The sequence below is a fragment of the Rhinolophus sinicus genome, linkage group LG05 (genome assembly GCF_036562045.2).
Source record: "Rhinolophus sinicus isolate RSC01 linkage group LG05, ASM3656204v1, whole genome shotgun sequence".
NCBI lineage: Eukaryota > Metazoa > Chordata > Mammalia > Chiroptera > Rhinolophidae > Rhinolophus > Rhinolophus sinicus.
Genome location: NC_133755.1, coordinates 53,236,614 through 53,257,592, shown reverse-complemented (window position 1 = coordinate 53,257,592; position 20,979 = coordinate 53,236,614). Strand labels below are relative to the sequence as shown.

The window sequence follows — 20,979 nt, the reverse complement described above, 5'->3', positions numbered from 1 at the left end:
ATCCGCACCTCACCACCCCCATCCACACCTTACCACCCCCATCTGCACCTCACCACCTCCATCCGCACCTCACCACCCCCATCTGCACCTCACCACCCCCATCTATACCTCACCACCCCCATCTGCACCTCACCACCCCCATCTATACCTCACCACCCCCATCTGCACCTCACCACCTCCATCTGCACCTCATCACCCCCATCTACACCTCACCACCCCCATCTACACCTCACCTCCCCCATCTACACCTCACCACCTCCATCTACACCTCACCACCCCCATCTACACCTCACCACCTCCATCTGCACCTCACCACCTCCATCTACACCTCACCACCCCCATCTACACCTCACCACCCCCATCTACACCTCACCACCCCCATCTACACCTCACCACCTCCATCTGCACCTCATCACCTCCATCTACACCTCACCACCCCCATCTGCACCTCACCACCCCCATCTACACCTCACCACCCCCATCTACACCTCACCACCCCCATCTACACCTCACCACCCCCATCCACACCTCACCACCCCCATCTACACCTCACCACCCCCATCTACACCTCACCACCTCCATTTATGCCCATCTGCCATATTGCCACATCAGCCATTCCACCTACTACTCCCACCTCTACCATTTCTGCTGTCATTACTACCACTTCCCTTTCTGCTAGCAGGCAGCCAGCACAGATCATTTGGATGGAGAGGCAGAAGTGAACTAGAAGCTTACTCACATGGCTCTGGCCTTGACAAGTCTTCAAGGCCTTTGAGGTCCAAGACTTCTCCAGCTCTTGATGTCCCCTGATCCCTCCAAAAAGGTCATCTTGGAGTGTTTTATGAAGATTGCGATAAAGATACATAAACATAAGTACACAAACTAATCGATGCCAAGTACAAACTGCCATGACTTCTAGACCATGCCCTAATCTGACAGCTGCAGATTTAGTTACCTGCAATGTCAGAAGATCTATTATTGGCTTCTCAACAGTCCTCAAATCTAATGACCTGCAGGTTAAAGATATTCAAGGGAGCTGTAATTTTGGGTATCACCCAGCTGGGGCCACCCCAGTATGTAATACCAGACCCAGGCCTCTGCAGGCTCCTGGATGGGCTGCCACCTGTCTATAAAATGGGTGACCCTGGGGTGGGGCTCTTAGTTCCACAGCTCTACCATCCCTCCAAGACAGAATCTAAAAAGGATCTGGGATAGAAACTATGCAGGGAGATACACCCACATTTCAAATCCAGGCTGAAACATAACACTGCCATAAAAAGATCATCAGATTAAAATCCAAGAAGAAATTTAGAGCAAAGACATCCGCCTGTGATCATGGCCAGCTCTGTTCAGACCCTGCACTACCCTTGTCTGTCAGCCAACCACCCTGTAGGAGTGTCCCTTCCCCCACCCTGTCACGTGGCTGGCCACCACTGAGCCCCACAAGTCAATCTCCAATGCCCCAAATACTGTTCTGCCTAGAAATCACAGAGTGTCCTTGTCACCCATCAGCAACACAGCTGAGATTGCCTGAGATTTGGATCGTGGTTTCTGGTGCTAAGACCGTGAAGGTAAGTTTGCAGCTTGGAACTTCAGGGATAGTAGATGATGCTATGCCAGTAAGGGAAAAAATGTGCTTTATAGTAAGAGCACAGAGTAAATTTTCATTTACCATGAAAGCTGGAAAATCCTCCAAATGACCACGGGCTATTTGCCTTTCCTTAAAAAAAAAAAATTAAACTATGTTTGTCACCCTGGTGCCTCGAGTTCACTGGTTTGGGGCACAAAACGTCATGCCACATGAACAGAAATAACAGGAGACTCATTCTCTCTGAAACCCTCATGAGTTCTTTTTTGTTCTTGTCTGATGGAACTAAAAATCTTTATCTTCTAGACAGGTAAGTTCCTATTGTCTTTGCCAAACTTATAAGCCTGGCTGAAATATTTATGAAGCAAGCAAAAATCCTGAGATGTGCCTCTTCCCCAGAAAACTATGGGAAAATAGATTACATCTGTTAATGTAACGTCTCAGGATAGCAACTGAATACAGGCTAGCCTCTTTTTGTTACACGTTTCTGTTGTTAGGTTTTGGATACGGTACCTGATTTTGTTACCGGCAGTTTAATTAGGGATATTTTGCTTGCTTGTTTTGTCTTGCCTCTCCTGGGACATGCACGGTGTGGGGGTTGGTGTCTACTGGGCCCAGAGGCAAGGGAGAAACCACTGGTTGAGAGGGTGGTCTTTCTCTAGCTTCTAGTGTCCCTTTTTAAAGCCTAGTATGACCCTGTGTCATTCTTGTCAATTCAGTTCATAAAACAATCCCAGACGAGCCCTATTCTGAACTATGGGCTCTCGGAAGGGTTCACTAAATACCTTGTTGGGCCGGTCCCATATTCTTGGATACAGTAAGGTCAAATGGTTTAGAAGATGAGGTGGGAGGTAAAGCTCCCCAAAGGCTGACTGATTAAACGTGGCACAACGTTTTGTCTAGTTTTCTTCCAGAGACATGGATGTCTAATCTTGAGGACTTACTATCTCAATAAGTGCATATTTTACCCTTCCTCCCTAATAATGAAATATTTTGTTCTGTTTTCAGTGTCTACTGCAAATATCTGGAACCAAATAGATTTGTTAGACAGAAATTGATGTGCTCTTGTGGTCAGAGGTTGGGGGGAGTGTTAAATGGCAGGCGATCCACCCACCAGGGTTTTGATGGTCACACTTAAGGTTGGCTGTATCTCCACCTCCTTGCTGCAGGGCTGGCCTTGGGCAGGGGCTCCGAGTGTCTCTTCTCTGGTGTGGCACTCTGGTCCTTAGCCTTTCAGGCTTAGGTCATTGATTTTGTCAGTAGGGTTTGGATTCTCAGGGATCCCATATGTGATTCCAGGCTAATGGCAAGGGTCGTAGTGGAAGGGGCTCCTTAAGTAACTCAGGACAGAGGATAATTTGGCCTGATCCCTCATCAAAAAAGCCATGCTCCCCACCAAAACAATCGATGATCTAAAGATAGATGGAAAAAAAGGTGAGTTAGTTGGGCAGTGGAGGGGATGGTGTAGGAAATACTGCTGTTAGGATTCCTTTCATTTGCTATGTGTGTCTGTGAGGGGGCCTGGTGTGTTGCTAACACAATTCCTTTGGCAACATATTATAGTGGTTAACACTCTTTGGATGGAAGCAATTCTAATCAACTGAAGTTAGCTGAAGAGAAAAGGGGGTTATTTCAAGGCCATTTGGAGGTTTTGTGATGGGAATTCAGCTATTCCTTAGGAAGGACCTGAGACCCAGAAGAGGACGTCTTCCAGACACCCCCACCCCCACCCCCACCCCAATCTCTCCTGTCTTCACTTCTTTCTTCATCTCCCTCCCTCCCTTCCTTGGGTCGGGGAAATCAGAGAGATTCCAGTTTGAATCTTGGCTCCACCAAGCCTGCCTCTGTGACACAGGAAAAATTACTTAATTCTCTAAAAAATGAGGGCAAAAATTATGTGCTTCACTGAATTTTAGTCAGGGTTAAATGAGAGTATGAAATTCTGGAGATAGAAATTTTGTTTGATGGGTGATGTCACGACAGGGAATTTTTATGATGGGTCCCGCAGGTGCTGGTCAGAGCAGTAGTTAGTTAATCGAAACCCTTTCCATATGGCCAACACCTGGCTTCAAACGGATGTTTTCCTTTGAAAATGACCTAGGCAGCCCGGGTTTTCCTGCTACTTCTGTATCCTCCTGGGCGGGAGCGGCTCCCAAGTTGTGAGGAGGTGGGAAGGGAATGTTCTCAACTAGCGCAGGACTGGGAGGCGTGCAGGGACCTGAATACCAGCTGTGTTATAGCTCCAGGTTTCCACAGTTCTGTAGCGTTTTCATCTCTATTTGCACCTGTATTGTCATTTTGTATTCACTTTGGTTTGGTTTCCAATCTGAAAATCTATGGTAGTATTTCAAATATAAAAGGACACATTTTTGAAACATGCTGGAAAACTATTTCATTTGTATCAATCCGTATCTGTTGACTGCAAGTGTCAGAAACCCAACTCAAAAAACAGAGAGAAAAAATAAAGTGAATTTATCAGTGCAACACAATCGTGAAGGCCAGTTCAGAATTAACTGACTCAGGGAGTCACGGTGTTATCAGTTCTCTCTTTCCCTGCGTTCCTTGGATGCTTTCCTCCATGTGGCAGGTGAGATAGTAGCCCCCAAGCTTATCAGCTTCACAACACCAGAGCAGAGTCGAAGCGGTGTTTTGGATGGATCAAGTGGGAATGTCCTGGGGAGAATTCTGACTGGCCCAGCTTTGGACATGGAGTCATCCCAGCCTCAGTGGCTGGGGAATGAGAAGTGTTTGACTGGCCAGGCTGGGTCACATGGCCTTTCCTGTTTGAGGTTGGAGAGAGGTGGAGTCAGCCCTTCCCAAACCACTAGGAGGTAGTTCTGTGTAAGAAAGGGGATCTATTATTCAGCTTGTCTTTACTCCTCGTGCCATGCCAGGAAGGAGGAAGATAACAATTCTCAAAAAGTCACCAATCTACATGAGGCTACCAGTATGTCCTCACTAAGCTTACCAGTTCACAGTGCCCAGTTTGAATGAAAAGATGTGATATTGTGAAGCAAACTCAGTGTCTGGAGATTCAGTTTAATAGAAAATATAAATTGGGAGCTATTGCCTTTAAACAGCCATTCTCAAAGTGTGGTCCCTGTCCTGGATCAGCAGCAGTAGCATCAGCTGGACACTTGCTGGCTGCAAACTTTCAGGCTGCACCCCAGATCCACCGAGTCAGAAACTCGGGGTGGGGCCCAGCCGTCTAGGTTTTAACCAGCCCTCCCGGTGTCTCTGATGTACACTTAAGTTTGGGAACCACTGTCTTAAAGGGTTCTTTGTTTTGTCACTCTCCTGAGTATTTTAAACATGATTCACTTTAAACAAATAGATTTGAGCATAGATTTTCAGGGGATACAATTATTGCCTACAGTGGGTCCACATTCAATGTAAAAGCAAACATTGAATTGTTTGCTTTAAAGTGTTTAAAATAAAAATAATATATAACCATAATGTAAAACTCAATGAACACATGTAAGAACTTATAATAAAAAGCAACAGAACTCCATCCCAGCTTTCCGCACACCCCAGAGTTCCACTTCCCAAAGATAACCAGCTGGAATTCCTTTAGGTTTTTCTGTTGGTTACCTACACCCCACAGACGTATATATATCTATCCCTATCCTTATATCTATATCTATATCATCTAAATCTGTATCATCTCCTGCTGTTTATCAGTTAGAAATCAGTCACTTAACAGGTGAATATTTAACTGTCTTACACCACACCCATCTCCTCTTTTTCACCCTCCCAATGCAGACATATCATCACAGTTTTTAGTTAATTATAATAAAAAACTCAGTGTTTAAACTCTTATGATTAGGTACCATGATCGTAATTTATTTCTTGCAGTTTTAATTTTTCCCTGGTGTTTCTCATTGTCTTTGTTTTTCTTTGCATTTTTTATCTTTGTCACTCCCTTAAGTTGTTTCAAATTCTCAAGAAGGAGTGTATCAAATCTCTTGGGTTTCATCTTATTATTATTATTATTTTTGGTGGTGGTGGCGTAGCTCCTTCTGACACTTCACTTTTAGCTCTTTTGAGGACTGGCTACTCTCCAGCGCTATAGCACAGCCGTCATCTAGGGACCTCCCTTCATTATTCTTCTGGTTGGACCACTCTCTCCTGGGTCCCATTGTCTTCCCCTTCTTGTTTTATTGTGGTAACGTACTTAAGTAACTTCCTAGGAGGTTAGGAGAGAGAAGTAAAATGATTTCTTGCATGTCTGAAAATGTCTCCTACCCTCACGTTTTTGTTGTTTGAGGCAAGGTCTCAGGGAGTCACTAGACTGGGAAGAGTTGTGGTTACCAGTTTCATGTAAATTCTGGTTTGATGCCAGTGCTGAGCCTGAAGCTACTCGACAATAGTCTCAGAGCACACCGAGGCCGGCAGCCACTCACCTGGGGTCTGTTCTACTCTGGTAGTTTCTCCAAGAAAGAGTGCAATGCAGGTGGGGCTGGCTGTTCAAGGAGAAAGTGCCTCTGGCTGTGGGATGGGGTGGGGTCCCAGTGAGTCCGCAGGGTGGAGCTTCGGAGCTCACCAGACCAATCAGATTCAGATTTGGTCGGAAGTGTAGGGGCGGGCTCAACACAGGAAAGATGGCGCCCACCTGCTGGCTGCATGGGCGGAGGACTCCACACAGGGAAATGCTGTCTGTCCTCCAGCCCTCAACCTGAAGCTACACAACTCAGTCTGCCCCCCATATGTCTCTGACACCCCCAAGTTACTGTCCCTTTGCTGGAGCCCAAGGTGAGTGCCTGGGAGTGAGATAATCTGTGTGTGGGTCCTTTAAGAGGATGCCTGGGTTTACTGCCGCCTTCCATCCCACCGAGATGGTCGGAATCCCACTGTTTTTCACAGCCAGATGAGGGGGCTCCTGTTCCTTGTACCAGTACTCTGGGCTTCTTTATATACTTAGTTATAAAACTTCTGTTTAGCCGGACTTCAGATGGTTCTCCAGGTTGATTGTTCTATACTTTAGTTGTAATTTTAATGTGTTCATGGAAGGACACAGGCACAGTGTTTAGCTACTCCTCCATCTTGGATCTCCCCTAGAAGGTTTTAGGATTTTTCTTTTCTTCACATTTAGTATTCTAAAATTTCATAGTAACATATCAAAGTGTGAGGATACTTTCCCTCCAATCGTTCTTTATGTAGAGTACTCAGTTGGCCTATTTTATCTGAAAGTATTATGTCACAGTGGGGAGTTCTCTTATTTCTTAAAAATTAAAAAAAAATTAATAAAATATGTCAAACTTGACAAATGATAGACATTCGTATATCACTGTCCAAAATTAACAGATGTGAACATTTTATCATGTTTGCTTCACATCTATATCTATTCAAAACATCACAGATACAGCTAAAACATTAAACTATACCTCTCCCCCAGAGGTAACCTGAAGTTATTGTGTCTCAATTTCCTGCACAGTTTTATGCTTTTATTACCTATAAATGTAGCAATAAACAATATTGTGTGTTTTAAAGTTTTATATAAATAATGTCATTTTGTTTGTATCTTTTTACGACTTGATGTTTTACTCATCATGTTTTTGAGGTTTATACACATTGATACGTAGAGATCTGATTCATTGATTTGAACTCCCAATAATGTTCCATTGTGTAATATCAGTTAGGAAAGCCTTCAGCTAAAAGTAATATAAAACTTGGCTAACAGTTTAAATATATAAGGTAGAGGGTTTTTTTTGTTGTTGTTTTCTCCACATAACAGGAGCCCAGATACGAGCAGTCTGGCACTTGGTGATATTATCAGGAACCCAGATTTTGTTCTACCCTTGTGCTTTGCCCTTGGCCTGAGCTTTTGGTCTTCATACCTGTCACATCACTGTTGCAACATGGCTGCTTCATTAAGAAGTCTCATGTCCAAGGTCTATTCAGGAAAAGAGGGAGGGTAAAGGGTAAAACATGCATTCCTGTCATTTTTTATTAAGAAAATAAAAGCTTTCCTAGAAGCCCTACCCCATGGATTTCCATTTAAATACCAGGGCTCATGGTACCAGCATGAGACGGGGAGCTGTGTCCTGCATAGCTAGACTGAGAGGCAGTGGCCCAAGAATTCGGGGTGGGGGGTGGCAGATGAAGGGGAAAAAAAGAAATTATTTTTAGTTTCCAAACATATATGTATATATACATATATATTTACTATAGAAATATGATACAAATTCTTTGAAATTTAAAAATGGTGTGTTCTCTATTTGTTGGAGACAGATAGTTGAGCTTCTTCAATTTGTTTATACGTTGTTTTGCCTTCATTTTTTCATCTGCATTCAGGTCTCCCACGATGAGTGTGGATTTGGCCATTTCTCCTTAAAATCCTCCCCTTTTGTGTTGTATACATTTTGAGGTTGTGTTCATCTTTTGCTTTATAGTTATGAAGGTGGAGAAGGAGAAGGCTGGAGTAGGGAAGCTGGACCCTGCTAACTATAGGAGGAGATGTCAGGATCAGGAAGGTAAGATCTCCTTGAGAACTTGATACAAATCCTAGGGTGGTCTGGGAATTCCTTGAATATCCTTATGACAGCCCTTCTAGCTGGGAAATCTAAAGAGCTGATCCTTTTCCCTGATCCACCCCCAGTGTCTCCTCTAGATGAGTGGGACCAGCCTTCACAGTGTCTTAAAGGGACCACATGGTCAGGCTGAAGACAGGAAACTGGCACTTTGCTCCTATAGATTAGGGCACAAAATTAAACTTATCTAATTTTACAAGATCTACAAACCGTACTAAATGCCAGATATCATCATTTTATAGATTCTAAAAATGGCAGCACTGTTAAAACCATTGACAGAAGGTGTTGAATGGAGGTATTTCTGTTGCTCCAGAATTGCTGACTCAGTGGACCTAAGGATCCTACACTCAACAGAGAAGCAGCCTCAGGGCTTATGAATAGGCAACAAGATGGGCTCTTGCCCCATCACTGCCCGAGCCCCCCTTGGAGGGAAACACTACTGTTGCAGCCCAGCTGGATGCTTGCTGAGCTGCAGAATATGTAGAGCCACTCTGGGGCTGTCAGTGGAGAAGAATACAGTGAGGAGTTCCTAGGAGAACCTGGTATTGTCCTGAGCAGACTGCAAGATTTTCACAGTAAGAGGAGAGGTCCTGCAGAGCAAAGAAGAAAGCTTGAGACAGGATTAGCCACTCCCCACAGATCACCAGCTAAATGGCCCCACTCTGATGATTATGATGGGAGCCAGGAAAAAATGAGGTAGATCCAGGACAGAAAGTAAAATATTTCTCTGACAGCCATCTCCCCTGATTTCTTTAATAAGCATACTTTTCATGTATGTAGCCCCTTATAGTTTTCATAATCATATTCCCATATACCATTCCATTCTATCTTCTTAAAAACCTTGTCCGGCCGTTAGAGAAAGGACTTTTTATTCCCATATTACAGATGAGGACACTGAGTCCCAAAGAGGGGGATGTCCATAGGTATAGAGCAAGTGAAGGACAAGCCAGGGAGCACACAGGGCAGCTGACTCTCCAAAGTGCAGCTTGATGTGGTTTCTGTGTGATATCTGCAGTCGATCAATGCCCAGATGTCTAGCATCTGCATTTCAGGACTCTGAGCCAAGAGGCAGCCCTCCCCTTCAGGGAAAAAATTACCAAGTTAATGCACATCTTGAAAAGCTGAAAGCTCTTCCTTTAAGATCAGGGACATGATAAGGCTGCCCACTCTTGCCACTTTTATTAACATAGTGTTGTAAGTCCTAGCCAGAACAACAGGTCAAGAAAATGAAATTAAAGACATCCAAATTGGAAGAAAGAAGTCAAACTTTCTATTTGTAGATGACATGATTTTATATAGAGAAAACTATAAAGAATCCACAAAATAACTGTTAGAATTCATAAACAAATTCAGTAAAGTTGCAGGATATGAAATCAATATACAAGTGAGTTGCATTTCTATACACTAATAATGAACTATCAGAAAGAAAACAATCCATTTATAATTGCAACAAAAAGAAAAAAAGACTTAGTAATAAATAAATTTAACCAAGGAGGTGAAAGGCCTGTACACTGAAAAGGATATTGATGAAAGAAACTGAAGACACACAAATAAATGGAAAGATATCCCATGCTCAAGGTTTGGAAGAATAACTATTGTTAAAGTGTCCATACTAACCAAAGCAATTCAATGCGGTCCTCATCAAAATCCCAACAGCATTTTGTTTCACAGAAATAGAACAAATAATCCTAAAATTTGTATGGAACCACAAAAGACCCTGAATAGCCAAAGCAATCTTGAGAAAGAACAAAGCTGGAGGCATCATGCATCCTGTCAAACTATATCACTAAGTTATAGTCATCAAGATAATATGGTGTTTGTATAAAAACAAACCTATAGATCAATGGAACAGAATAGAGAGTCCAGAAATAAAGCCATGCACATACGTTCAATTAATTTATAACAAAGGAGCCAAGAATATACAATGTGGAAAGGATAGTCTTCTCAATAAATGGTGATAGGAAAATGGGACAACCACAGGCAAAGGAATAAAACTGGACCACTATCTTACACTAAACACAAAAATCAACTCAAAATGGATAAAAGACTCGAACGTAATATCTGAAACCATAAACCCCCTAGAAGAAAACATAGGTGGTAAGCTCCTTGACATTGGTTTTGGCAATGATTTTTTTTTTGGATTTGACACCCAAAGCAAAGGCAACAAAAACAAAAGTAAACAAATGGGACTACATCAAACTTAAAATCTTCTGTACAGCAAAGGAAACCATCAACAAAATGAAAAGGCAACCTATAGAATGAGAGAAAATATTTGCAAATCATGTATCTGATAAGGGATTAATATCCAAAGTATATAGAAACTCATACCACTTATTAATAGCACACAAAAAATCCAATGAAAAATGAACAGAGGAACTAAATAGACATTTTTTCAAGGAAGACCTCCAATGGCTAACAGGTACACGAAAAGGTACTCGGCATCAATAATCATCAGGAAAATGCACATCTAAACCACAATGAAATACCATCTCACATCTATTAGAATATCTATTATCAAAAAGATAAGAGATAACAAATGTTGGCGGGGATGTGGAGAAAAGGGAACCCTTGTACACTGTTGGTTAAAATGTAAATTGGTGCAGCCACTATGGAAAACAACATGGAGTTGCCTCAAAAAATTAAAAATAGAACTACCATATGATCCAGCAATCCCACTTCTGGGCATATATCTGAAGCAAACAAAATTACTATCTCGAAGAAATATCTGTACAGCTATGTTCATTGCAGCATTATTTACAATAGCCACGATATGGAAACAACCTAATCGTTCAATGATAGACGAATGGATAAAGAAAATGTGAGGGAAAAATGTATATATATATAATGAGAAAGAAGAAAATCCTGTTATTTGCAACAATATAGATGGATCCTGAGGCCATTATGCTCAGTAAAATAAGTCAGACAAAGACAAATACCATATGATGTCACTTATATGTGGAATCTAAAAACACCAAACTCATAGAAACAGAAAACAAATGAATGGTTGCCAGTGGTGGGTGGTGGGGAGTGGGCAAAATGGGTAAAGTTTGTCAAGGTACAAACTTCCAGTTATAAGATAAGTAAGTCCTACTGATGCAGTGTATAGCATGGTGACTATAGTTAACTATCTGTATTGTATATTTGAAAGTTGCTAAGACAGTAGATCTTAAAAGTTTTCATGACAAGAAAAAAATTGTAACTATGTGAAGTGATGGATGTTAACTGAACTTATCGTGGTGATCATTTTGCAATATATACATATATCAATCATTACGTTGTACACCTTAAATGAATACAATGTTATATGTCAATTATACCTCAATAAAAAATATAGGGGAAACTTTGTGGAGGTGTGAGTATGTTGGGGCAGGTACGTGGAAGTCTATGTACTAACTGCTCAATTTTTCTGTAAGTCTAAAACTTTGCTAAAAAATCTATTATTTAAAAAAAGATTTTGACCAACTCAAGACAACACTGATGAGAAGCTGGTAGTGGCATGTGCTTCCTGAGAGCTGAGAGAATTCTCTGTAAAGCCCGCATTAGGTCTGTGCACAAACCTAGTGGGGCTTTACGTAGCAGTCAGGCTTCTTAGTGGAATTCTGAATTTAAGGTTCTTAGTAACTCTAGTTCTTGAAAATTCTAGTTTACGAAACCAGCTTTGAGAAGTCCTTTGTAACTCACTTTTCTGATAAGTAGTTCATGTAGCCCTTAGTTATTAGTAAAAATGGTCCTTGATGGAAGTGCACACAGCTTTCCCATAACAACCAAAGAGGGGACTTGGCATTTTACACTAAATCTGTGAGGGCCTCTCCCCTGGAGCACATCATGAGCTGTATATGGTCATCGCCGCGCTACACAAGCAAAAATGGGGAGATGGGAGTTCTGCTCATTCCAACAGTTCTAATTATGGCACCTAGGGTATCTTTTCCAGCAACTGTTGAGTTGTTCAGAAATGGAATTTTGTCAAACCTAAAATTTTGTCACATGGGGCAGTGGCCTTATGACTTCCATGACTTCCCATGACTCCCATTTTGCTTTGAGGCCTTCGCACTTTGTAACTGGAGGATATTAAAGAGAAACGCCAATTTTTAGCAACTCTTGCTTCCCCCCCTCTTTTGTGTTGTGCCCACAGGCTGCCGTTCCATCCACATTGGGCTTTCAGTCCCCAATTACACTCAAAGGAAAAGAGACCAGCAGGGACATCTTTCAGGCCAGCAAAAGGTCTGCTGGGGCCGGTGGCTGGACAAGCCCCAGCGGGAACTGACAGGTGTGGGGAGCAGGGACAGCAGCCAGCACAGCAGCGCGGATCACGTCAGCAGGACCCGTGAGTTCTTGAGGGGTGCGTTGGGGAGCCATCTGCTTGTGGGCCAGACAGGGCACAGCAGGACAAGGGGATTCTCTGGACTCAAGCCCCTCAGGCCCCCTCTGCTCTGCCGCTGCCATTGCAGACCCCAACCTCGCGCCTCAGGGACACCTGCAGTCAGGCTGAGCCTCTTCTCTCTCTCTCTCGTGACTTTGAGTCCTTTGCTCTGATTCATTCCGTGTTGATTTATGGTGTAATTCTCAAGATGATTTCCCTCAGTTCTAAATTCCTAGGGACCATGTGCTGTTGCTCTAAGAATCAATGACAAACATGACTGTTGGGCATGAGGTGTTGTGATCAGTAAACGGAGTTCCTTCTTACGTTCCCTCCACCCTCTCTCCTCACTGGAGCTTGAAGGAATGGTACAGAACCATCGAGGACCCTGCTTCAGGGCTTGCAGACCCTTGGGAAACTTTCTCCCAGGTCAACAACCCCCCAAGGCCTTCCTCTCCTGCTGTAGAAAGCAGTTCTGAGCTGACTAAAAATCAGTCTTTTATTCTTTCCTGTGGAAAGAAAGGTAACACTCTTCAGAGGAGTGGAAAGACTGAAATCCTCAGATCACAACGGTGACATTTTATTCTTTTGAGATTTTACAGTTTCTAAGAACATGATTTCACCCTCAGCATACCCCAAATCAGCCTAATAAATGTTGTTTAATTGGTTTCTATTATATATTCCCACTGTCTTGCGCAAGGCAAAATTAGTTACTTTACCACCTAAACCTTCAAAGGGATGTCAGAGGCAGTAAAGGAACAATCTCAGCATCCCTGTAAGGAGACCTGACATACATGCGCCCCAGGGCCATCAGAGCCACCCCATCCCTGCAGCGTCCCTGAACCACCGTTGGCACCCGGTCTGCCAGGGGCTGTGGCTTTTCCAGAGTAAATGTGTCTCTGTGGGAGATAGGCTAACGGAGAGTGCTGTGGAGGTGTCTAGGGTAAGAGATGGTGCTGATTAAAATATGCCTGTGCACACGTGCACACAAGCACGCACACATATGAGTGTGTACACACGCATGCTGGGGGTGGGAACATCAGAGACCCAGTGGAGAGCAAGGCTGGCGGGAAGAACTCCGGCTCCCCATGTTGGATCTGGATGCCTCATGCTCACTTTTGGGGGCCTTTCCCTGCCACCCACCACTGCCCCCACATTCAGGGGTAAGTCACCTTATGAAAGTTGAGTCTGCTGGGTCCCTCCTGAGCCAGGGAAAAGGAAAGTGGTTTAGAGTTGGTGTTCTCTGCTCAAAGGGCTTGGAAGAGGCCTGATAAGTGGTATTTGTTGATGTGATTGGGTGCATCACAAAAGTGGTCATGAATGGTGGGATTCACTTTGTTTTTGTGGTTTCTGCTTCAGTTAAGGGGACACTGAGTTTTACTGGAAACCGAAGGGGAGGGAATGTAGAATCCTTTGGCACTTTTGTACGTTGGGTTCATTCCTCTCACAGCCTGCTTTCCCATACCGTGTGCATGCTTTACTGGCTTGTCCCTGGTGTGGCTATGGAACAAGGAGGAGAGAATGGGAGAGCCTACGAGGACATGAAAGTTCAGGCCATGTCTTTCAAGCTGGAGTAAAGTAGGGACCCCTTTTAAAGGGAAATAACTACTTTTGGACCCGTGAAAATGCATGTGTACATCTGTAGAGCACCAGGGGGCCATAAAATCCCAGTTTCAGAAACATCTTAATTAACTAAGGTCTTTATGCCATAAAATTGCCTGAATCTCCCGCTTTTCTTTGCTATAGGGCACCTGACCACATATGTTTTCCCTCTCCGAGTGTCCTGCGTATTCTGTGAATCCATCCAGACAGCCCAGGCAGGAGGTCCGGCTGGCCTGGCCACATAGCCCAAGTGGGGACTCCCACTACATGGGGGGGGATTGTGCACACTGTCGGGGGTCTGGGTGGGGCAGGGGTGGCTGGACGCAGCAGGGCCTTAGCGTAAGGCAGGCTCTGCGGATGAAGGATTGACAGGAGACCCCTTCAATCAGTTCCTGCCCCAACAGAATAATAGCCAGGATCCAGAAAGGCAATGTATGTGAAGGATCTTTGTACCTGTGAAATGGTACTTCATTATAATTTTGTTAATTAAATGTATAGTATTAATAAAAGGGAGCTATTACTATCCCCATCTTCAGACTAGAAATCAAGGTTCAAAGAGATACAGTGCAACGTAGCTGTGATCAGTGAAGCTGGATTTGAAAACAGGTCTGTTGACTCCAAAGCCTGCGCATGCCCTTCCTACCACACTGCTGTCCTTTGTAAGATGTCATTAGTCAGTCACCATATTCAACACAGGCTGAAAATTACATCCTTGCAAGCAGCCAAATTGCCTTATGATGAAAGAGATAGGTAGGCAGGGAATAATGTGCCATAGAAGTTGGTTTATTTATTTTCTCTCTTTCCTTACCACCCCTGTCCCCATTGTGAATATAATTTTAGGAAGTCAGTACTTAGCAGCCAATCAATTTCAACTCAGGCAGAACATATATGAAGAATACAATCATCAAGCTATGGTGAGAGTTGGTAAGAACCATGCTTCTAACCCTGGAAAGGATGCACTTTCTGGCTCTGAAAACCTCTCGAGGGGCCATTAGTGGATAGAAGCAGGTTTGGAAATATGGTTGCACTTCTACGTTTCTCGGCTAATAAGAACTGGAGCCAAGATACAAAAGAAACGAGATTGACCAAGCCCAACCTGGGTGTGTAGACCCTGGAGTCTGGTATCTTTGTCTGTAGAGGGAAAGATGGTTGTAGGGTGACCAATTGTTTCAGTTTGCCTGAGACAGAGGGGTTTCCCAAGACAAGGGATGTGGGACTTCCAGTGCTAAAACCAGGTTAGTCCCAAACAAACTGGGATTGTTGGTCACACTAAGCCATTGTGAGTTGCTAAATGTTATATAAACAGATATAAAATAGTGCACATGGTGCACAGTGCATGGCAGGCACTTAACATACGTTAGTTCTATATATATATATATATATATATATATATATATATATATATATATATATATATATATTAACCTAGTTTAAGAGCAAGGAGCCCAAATCTTTTTCCTCTGCAAGTGGTTATTGATTTGGTTTGGCTGACTGGTACCCAGGGCTTATGAGATCCTTCTGGTAGGAGGAGTGTGAAAAGTTATTAAGGCCGTTTTCTATTTGCCAGGTATTCAACAACTCTGGGGTTTCTAAAAGGTCAAAACCACCCCCACGATGAGCAGTACAATAGAGAAAGGCAGTTTTTTAGGCAGACATTTGAGCCTCATATGGTTCCAAGGACTTAGGACCAAGGATATATATCATGTAGTCTTTCTTTTCCCATTTCTGATGAGGAAAGAGCAAAGGTTGGGACAGAAGACATTTATTTTGTTGAATGAACTCATGAAGAGTCTGGAAGCTTTGGCTAGAAATAAATAATAAAGATTTATTCAAGGGTCTTAGAGTTTGCAATCGGGAAACACAGTGAAGCAAAAACCCAGAAGTGTTCCAAAGAAGAAAGGCCAAGTTAAAAGTTCTGATAGTAAAAATATACATTCTTGAGAATAACTAGTCCTGCATTCTCAGCCCTAGGATTGGTCCGGTATGCTTATCAGTCAGATGTCAGGCAGCTAAGAAGATGGACATCAGGAGGTCTGGTCATGTCCAGTGGCCTGAATAAGGGATGTCCGGTGACCTGGATATATGAGTCCTTCAGGGCGTAATCAGAGGGTTGTCTGGAGATCTGGTGTGTGTCCAGACATATGTCCCGGCATTGACACAGGACGGAAAAGTTCAAGAAGTTTAACTTCTCAGGCAAATTAGAACAAGAACACAGTCTTTCCTCATGCTTCAACCTTAATGATGTTAATAATTTTAGCAGCTTTGTTAAAGTGACTCCTTTCCTTTCCTTTCCTTTCCTTTCCTTTCCTTTCCTTTCCTTTCCTTTCCTTTCCTTTCCTTTCCTTTCCTTTCCTTTCCTTTCCTTTCCTTTCCTTTCCTTTCCTTTCCTTTCCTTTCCTTTCCTTTCCTTTCCTTTCCTTTCCTTTCCTTTCCTTTCCTTTCCTTTCCTTTCCTTTCTTTTCTTTTTTCTTTCAGCCTGCTCTGCCTTTGCTCTGCCCTCTCTTTTACAGATTCCTCATTCCTTCTTATTCTTTTTTTTTTTTTTTACTACAGTGATGTACATTCTAAGTCCAGTTTTGAAGAAGGTAGGCAGAAGAAAATCTCCATACCCCAGAATTTCATATAAGGGGACTCATGATTAAGAAGGTAATTTTATCACAAGTATCAGAAACCTACTTGAGCTGGCTTGGGCAAGGATGGAGTGTGTGTGTGTGTGTGTGTGTGTGTGTGTGTGTGTGTGTGTGTGTGAGAGAGAGAGAGAGAGAGAGAGAGAGAGAGAGAGAGAGAGAGAGAGAGAGAGAAAGCGATTATATGATAACAGCAAAGGAGCTTCTCACAGCAGAGCAACCTGCCAGGCTCAGTGGGGGACGCAGCCCCCTCTCAGTCACCTCGGGAACTGCATAGCCTCTCCCCCAGACTTCTCCTATAGATCTGCTTCATTCCCCTCTATCTCTGCAGGCTTTTCTGCTTGTCTGTGCCCTCAGCATCCTGTTTACATGTTCTCCCTTCCAGAAACCATCAGGAAAGACCCAGCTATCTCAGAAACCTAATTCAAAATTTCCAGGTTTCAGCGAGGTGTCCAATTAACGTTCCTGGTCCAATTAACTGTGGCCAAGGGGCACAGGTCATGCATTCTACAAATGGCTGCCAGAGGGTCATCCATTTGGGAGGGGGTTTGGGCTGGGCTGACTCCCCAAAGCTACCTGTGACAGGAGGGGTTCCCATCAACACTACAAGCGGGCAGATTCTCTCCTCCTCAATCAACAAGCACATTTGGAGTTTATGGAGTTTATAGCTTCCTATAAAAAGCACTTTACTGTCTCAAGACTAACTTCACACGATTGCAAGCATGACTTTGGAACCCTTGGGTTCGTCTCCCACTCCCCAATACTCAGTGGCCTCGGGCTACCCAAAATCCCCACCAAGCTCCACCCCCAGCTCCATTTCCTTGTTCTTGGCTCTTCTCTTGCTGAGCCTAATCCCAGCTGATACACTCGTGAGTGTTAATCAGTAAAATTCTTTCACCCAGACAATATTTATTGAGTGCCCATGCTGTGTGAGCCCCTGTGTCAGGGGCCAGCAGCGTAATGTGAGCAAGACAGACCCTGACTCTCCAAGTTGGTTGTCCAGCAGTTCGTGTGCAGCCTAAGAGAAAGGAAGTCCCTGCAGGGACTGGCCCGGAGCCGAGCACGCAGGACCGTGTCCTCATGCTGACTTCCTGAGGGTCCTAAGTGCTTTCTGGGTCTTTATTAAGAGTTGAAGCCTTGCTCGTTCATAGTCTGGTAGGTCGTTTTGTGCTTTGCTAATCCGATGGCTGGACAGTCCCCACCCAGTAAAAGCAAGATTCTGGTTGCTTCTTTTAGTGTGCTTCCTGAAGCTTGTTCCTGCCGAAGCTGTGTTTTTCCCAGCAACTAACTGCTGATTGAGTCCATTCCTGCAGTTAGGCATCACTGTACTACCCGAGGGGCTATTATTTACGTGGATTAACTTCTGACATGCTGCATGTACCGTGTTTCCCCCAAAATAAGACCTAACTGGAAAATAAGCCCTAGCATGAGTTTTCAGGATGACATGCCCTGAACATAAGCCCTAATGCGTCTTTTGGAACAAACCTTAATATGAGACCTGGTCTTATTTTTGGGGAAACGTGGTATGTGGGACCCACTGTGCATTAGAACCACTTGATCCAGTAGCTTAGCTTGTGGTGTGCTTAACTTTCCCTGGGCAGGAGGGAGGAGCAGAGAGAGGAGAGGGGCCTCAGGGTGGGGGTAGGGGAGCAGCACATAGATGGAAGCTAAAAAGGATGGAAGCCTTGGAATGTTTAGAAGGGCCAGGCTGGTGACTGGTAATAAGGGAGGGAAGTGTCATCTGTTGGCAACAACAAAAAGAGTGGTATCATTTTATTGGGTGCCAATCACATCGTATATATTATCTCAATGGCCACCATAATCCAGTGAGGTAGGTGTAAAAATTCCCACTTTATAGATGGGGAAACTCATGCTCAGAGGGCTTAAAGTCTTGTCAAGATCCTACTGCTGGTAATTAGCAGAGTCAGGAGTTGAACCCAGATCTCTGCTCTTGAAAGCACCACATGAATAGAGCCATCTAGCATCCTTGGTGATCTCTCTTTGGGTGTTTCTTGGGGTGCCGAGGTCACCCCCAGCCCCTGACTCGGTGTGGCAGGCAGGCGCTCAGGAGGAGCTGGGCTGACTTGGCCATAGTGCAGTGTGAGCTGTACAGCTCAGGACTCTCGGAGGGTCCCACCCCCTCATTGTCCTGGCTGCTGAGAAGCCCACCAAGGCAGGAAATCCTTGAGGGTGGCGTTTGCTTGGATTCCGCACGTAAACACACACTGCTGACCCTCTGCTGCTGTTTTCTCAGCTTTCAAGTGACCACATTTGATCCCTGAGCCTCAGGTATGAAAATGTGGTAAGTGGAACCCACCAGCAGGGCAGTGTGGGTGGGGGATGTCAGCAGCTTCACTCTCCTCCAGGCTCCCCTAACCTGGGACCTGCGGCAGCCTTCTGTGCTGTAACCTGGGTCTCAGGTTTCTCATCCGTGAAATGAAGGGTTTGGGCTGGATGGTCACTAAGCTCCCTTCCAGCTCTAAGCCTGAGTGAATTCAGGCTTCAGAACTCCTTGGAGCAGCAGCCGCTCAGTGACCTCTAATCAACCTTGGCACATTCTGAGTACTCGGTAAGCACTTGTTGAACTGAACCCAGTAGATTAGGAGTTTCTCGGCAGAGCAAATAATTCCCCGGTGGGGTTCACCACACACCCTGAAGTGACCAGTTCCCACTGTTCACTGGCTCTCAGAAGACACCCACTGGGACTTTGTCTTAGAAGTAGATGAAGAGGGAAGACAATCAGGGGTTGGGGTTTAAAGTTGGGGAAGGAGAGAAGCCAGCCCCATGGAACATGACTGACCAAGTGTGGGTGCTGTGAAATGTGAGACCCCACAGCAACCCTCCCCCAGCAACCCCACCCCCACTCTGGGCTGTGTGGCTGAGAGACCTACCGGCCAGGCCACTCCAGCCAGCTCACTTGTGGGCCAGAGCTCTTAAGAAGTCCCTGGGGAGTCTCAAGGGAAATCCTGCCTCTGTCTTTATAAAGGGGCCTGAGGAGAGGGCCAGCCCCCAGGCACCTTGGACTAATTGGGGTGAGGGGACGGGGTAGTTCTGCCAGTCCCCTCACAGGCCCCTGCTGCTGTGGAGACTCGGCTGCCTGCTGGAGGTTTTGCTGAGCCTTCTCTCTCCAGTGTACCTGAGTCCCTCTCTCTCTCTCTCTCTCTCTCTCTCTCTCTCTCTCTCTCTCTCCCTCCCTTTCTCCTCTGCCCCCCTCTCTCTCTTCTCCTTACCCCACGCGTCTCCTGGGTCTTAACTGGAAACAAAAGTGAGTTTGTTGTGCCCGGCTAGAAGAGGACGTGTGGGGGCAGTGGCCAGGGTGGCAGCAGCAGAAACAGGCTGGGGCCAGAAGCAGTGCCGACAGCTGGAGACCCCAGCTCTCAGCTATTCCAAGGAGCAGGTAATGCCCCAGACAAAGCCGGTTCCTGCTGTCTGCCCTGTCTTACTTCCCCATGACTATTCCATTTATTTGCCTTCTTATCTGGCCTTGAGAGGGGAGGGGATTCCCAACGTAGGGAATGGTAGGCACACAGTCGGAGTGATGTGCCCTCTTCTTCAGAGAACTAATGTGGTCTGATGTGGCTGGGGTGCAGGGCATGTGGGGTCCAGGTGTCTGGGGTCCAGGTGTCTGGGGTCAAGGAATGTTGGGGTCAAGGGTGGCTGGAGTCCAGGGCATCTATTTGAGGGACATGACATGACCTAGAAAGGCAAGTTACGGCCGGACCAGAAGGGAAGTTTTGAACCGTGTCCTAGACCTTGGGGTTTAGGTAATTGAGAACCATGGAAGGTTTTTCACCTAGAGAGTAACATGATCAAATCTGCATTTTTAGAAAAGTAGTTCTTGAACTCTGATCACACAGAAAATTGGTGTGTCCTCTCAAAATCAAATAGTCTTCTCCTGATTTAAAGAAAAAGTGAGATTATTTGTTCAATTATTAGCTTTCCTTCTACACAATTTTCTTAAACCTCTGACATCTGCTAGCAAGTGTCAGCAATTAATAAGCCAATGAAAAAGGATGGAAGTGTAAAGTAATAGAAAAATTGAGGTATAAAATCCATTTACATAAACGAGGCCCACTGAGCTATATACAGATAAATTAATAGTGTTTTCTGCTAGTAAATTTGTTTTTAACTCATATACACAATATTTATGGTGCTGCCCAAAGAGCACTGACTCCCAGGAGTCTGCCACGTGAACATGTTTGAAATGTTATAAAAGCAAGCTCTGCTGGAACCTAGGGAGTAAGGATGGGACAACCAGCAGCCATGGGAGCAGTA

The 20,979-nt window shown here is 44.6% G+C and overlaps 1 protein-coding gene across 6 annotated transcripts in view; it reads left to right on the top strand.

Moving 5' to 3' along the window:
- The first annotated feature begins 1,486 nt into the window (after positions 1-1,486).
- The window catches only part of SLC4A5 (solute carrier family 4 member 5), an 84,745-nt gene continuing 65,252 nt past the window's right edge, over positions 1,487-20,979 (top strand). For 5 of the 6 annotated variants that reach the window (XM_074332195.1, XM_074332194.1, XM_074332192.1 and 2 more), the window contains exons 1-3: positions 1,487-1,571; positions 7,981-8,061; positions 12,251-12,442. In XM_074332195.1, coding sequence (XP_074188296.1) covers positions 7,983-8,061; positions 12,251-12,442 — 271 coding nt within the window. In that variant the 5' untranslated portion in view covers positions 1,487-1,571; positions 7,981-7,982. Of the gene's footprint in view, positions 1,572-7,980; positions 8,062-12,250; positions 12,443-19,911; positions 20,102-20,979 lie in introns of those variants that run through there. The other variant, XM_074332196.1, reaches the window with a different exon arrangement.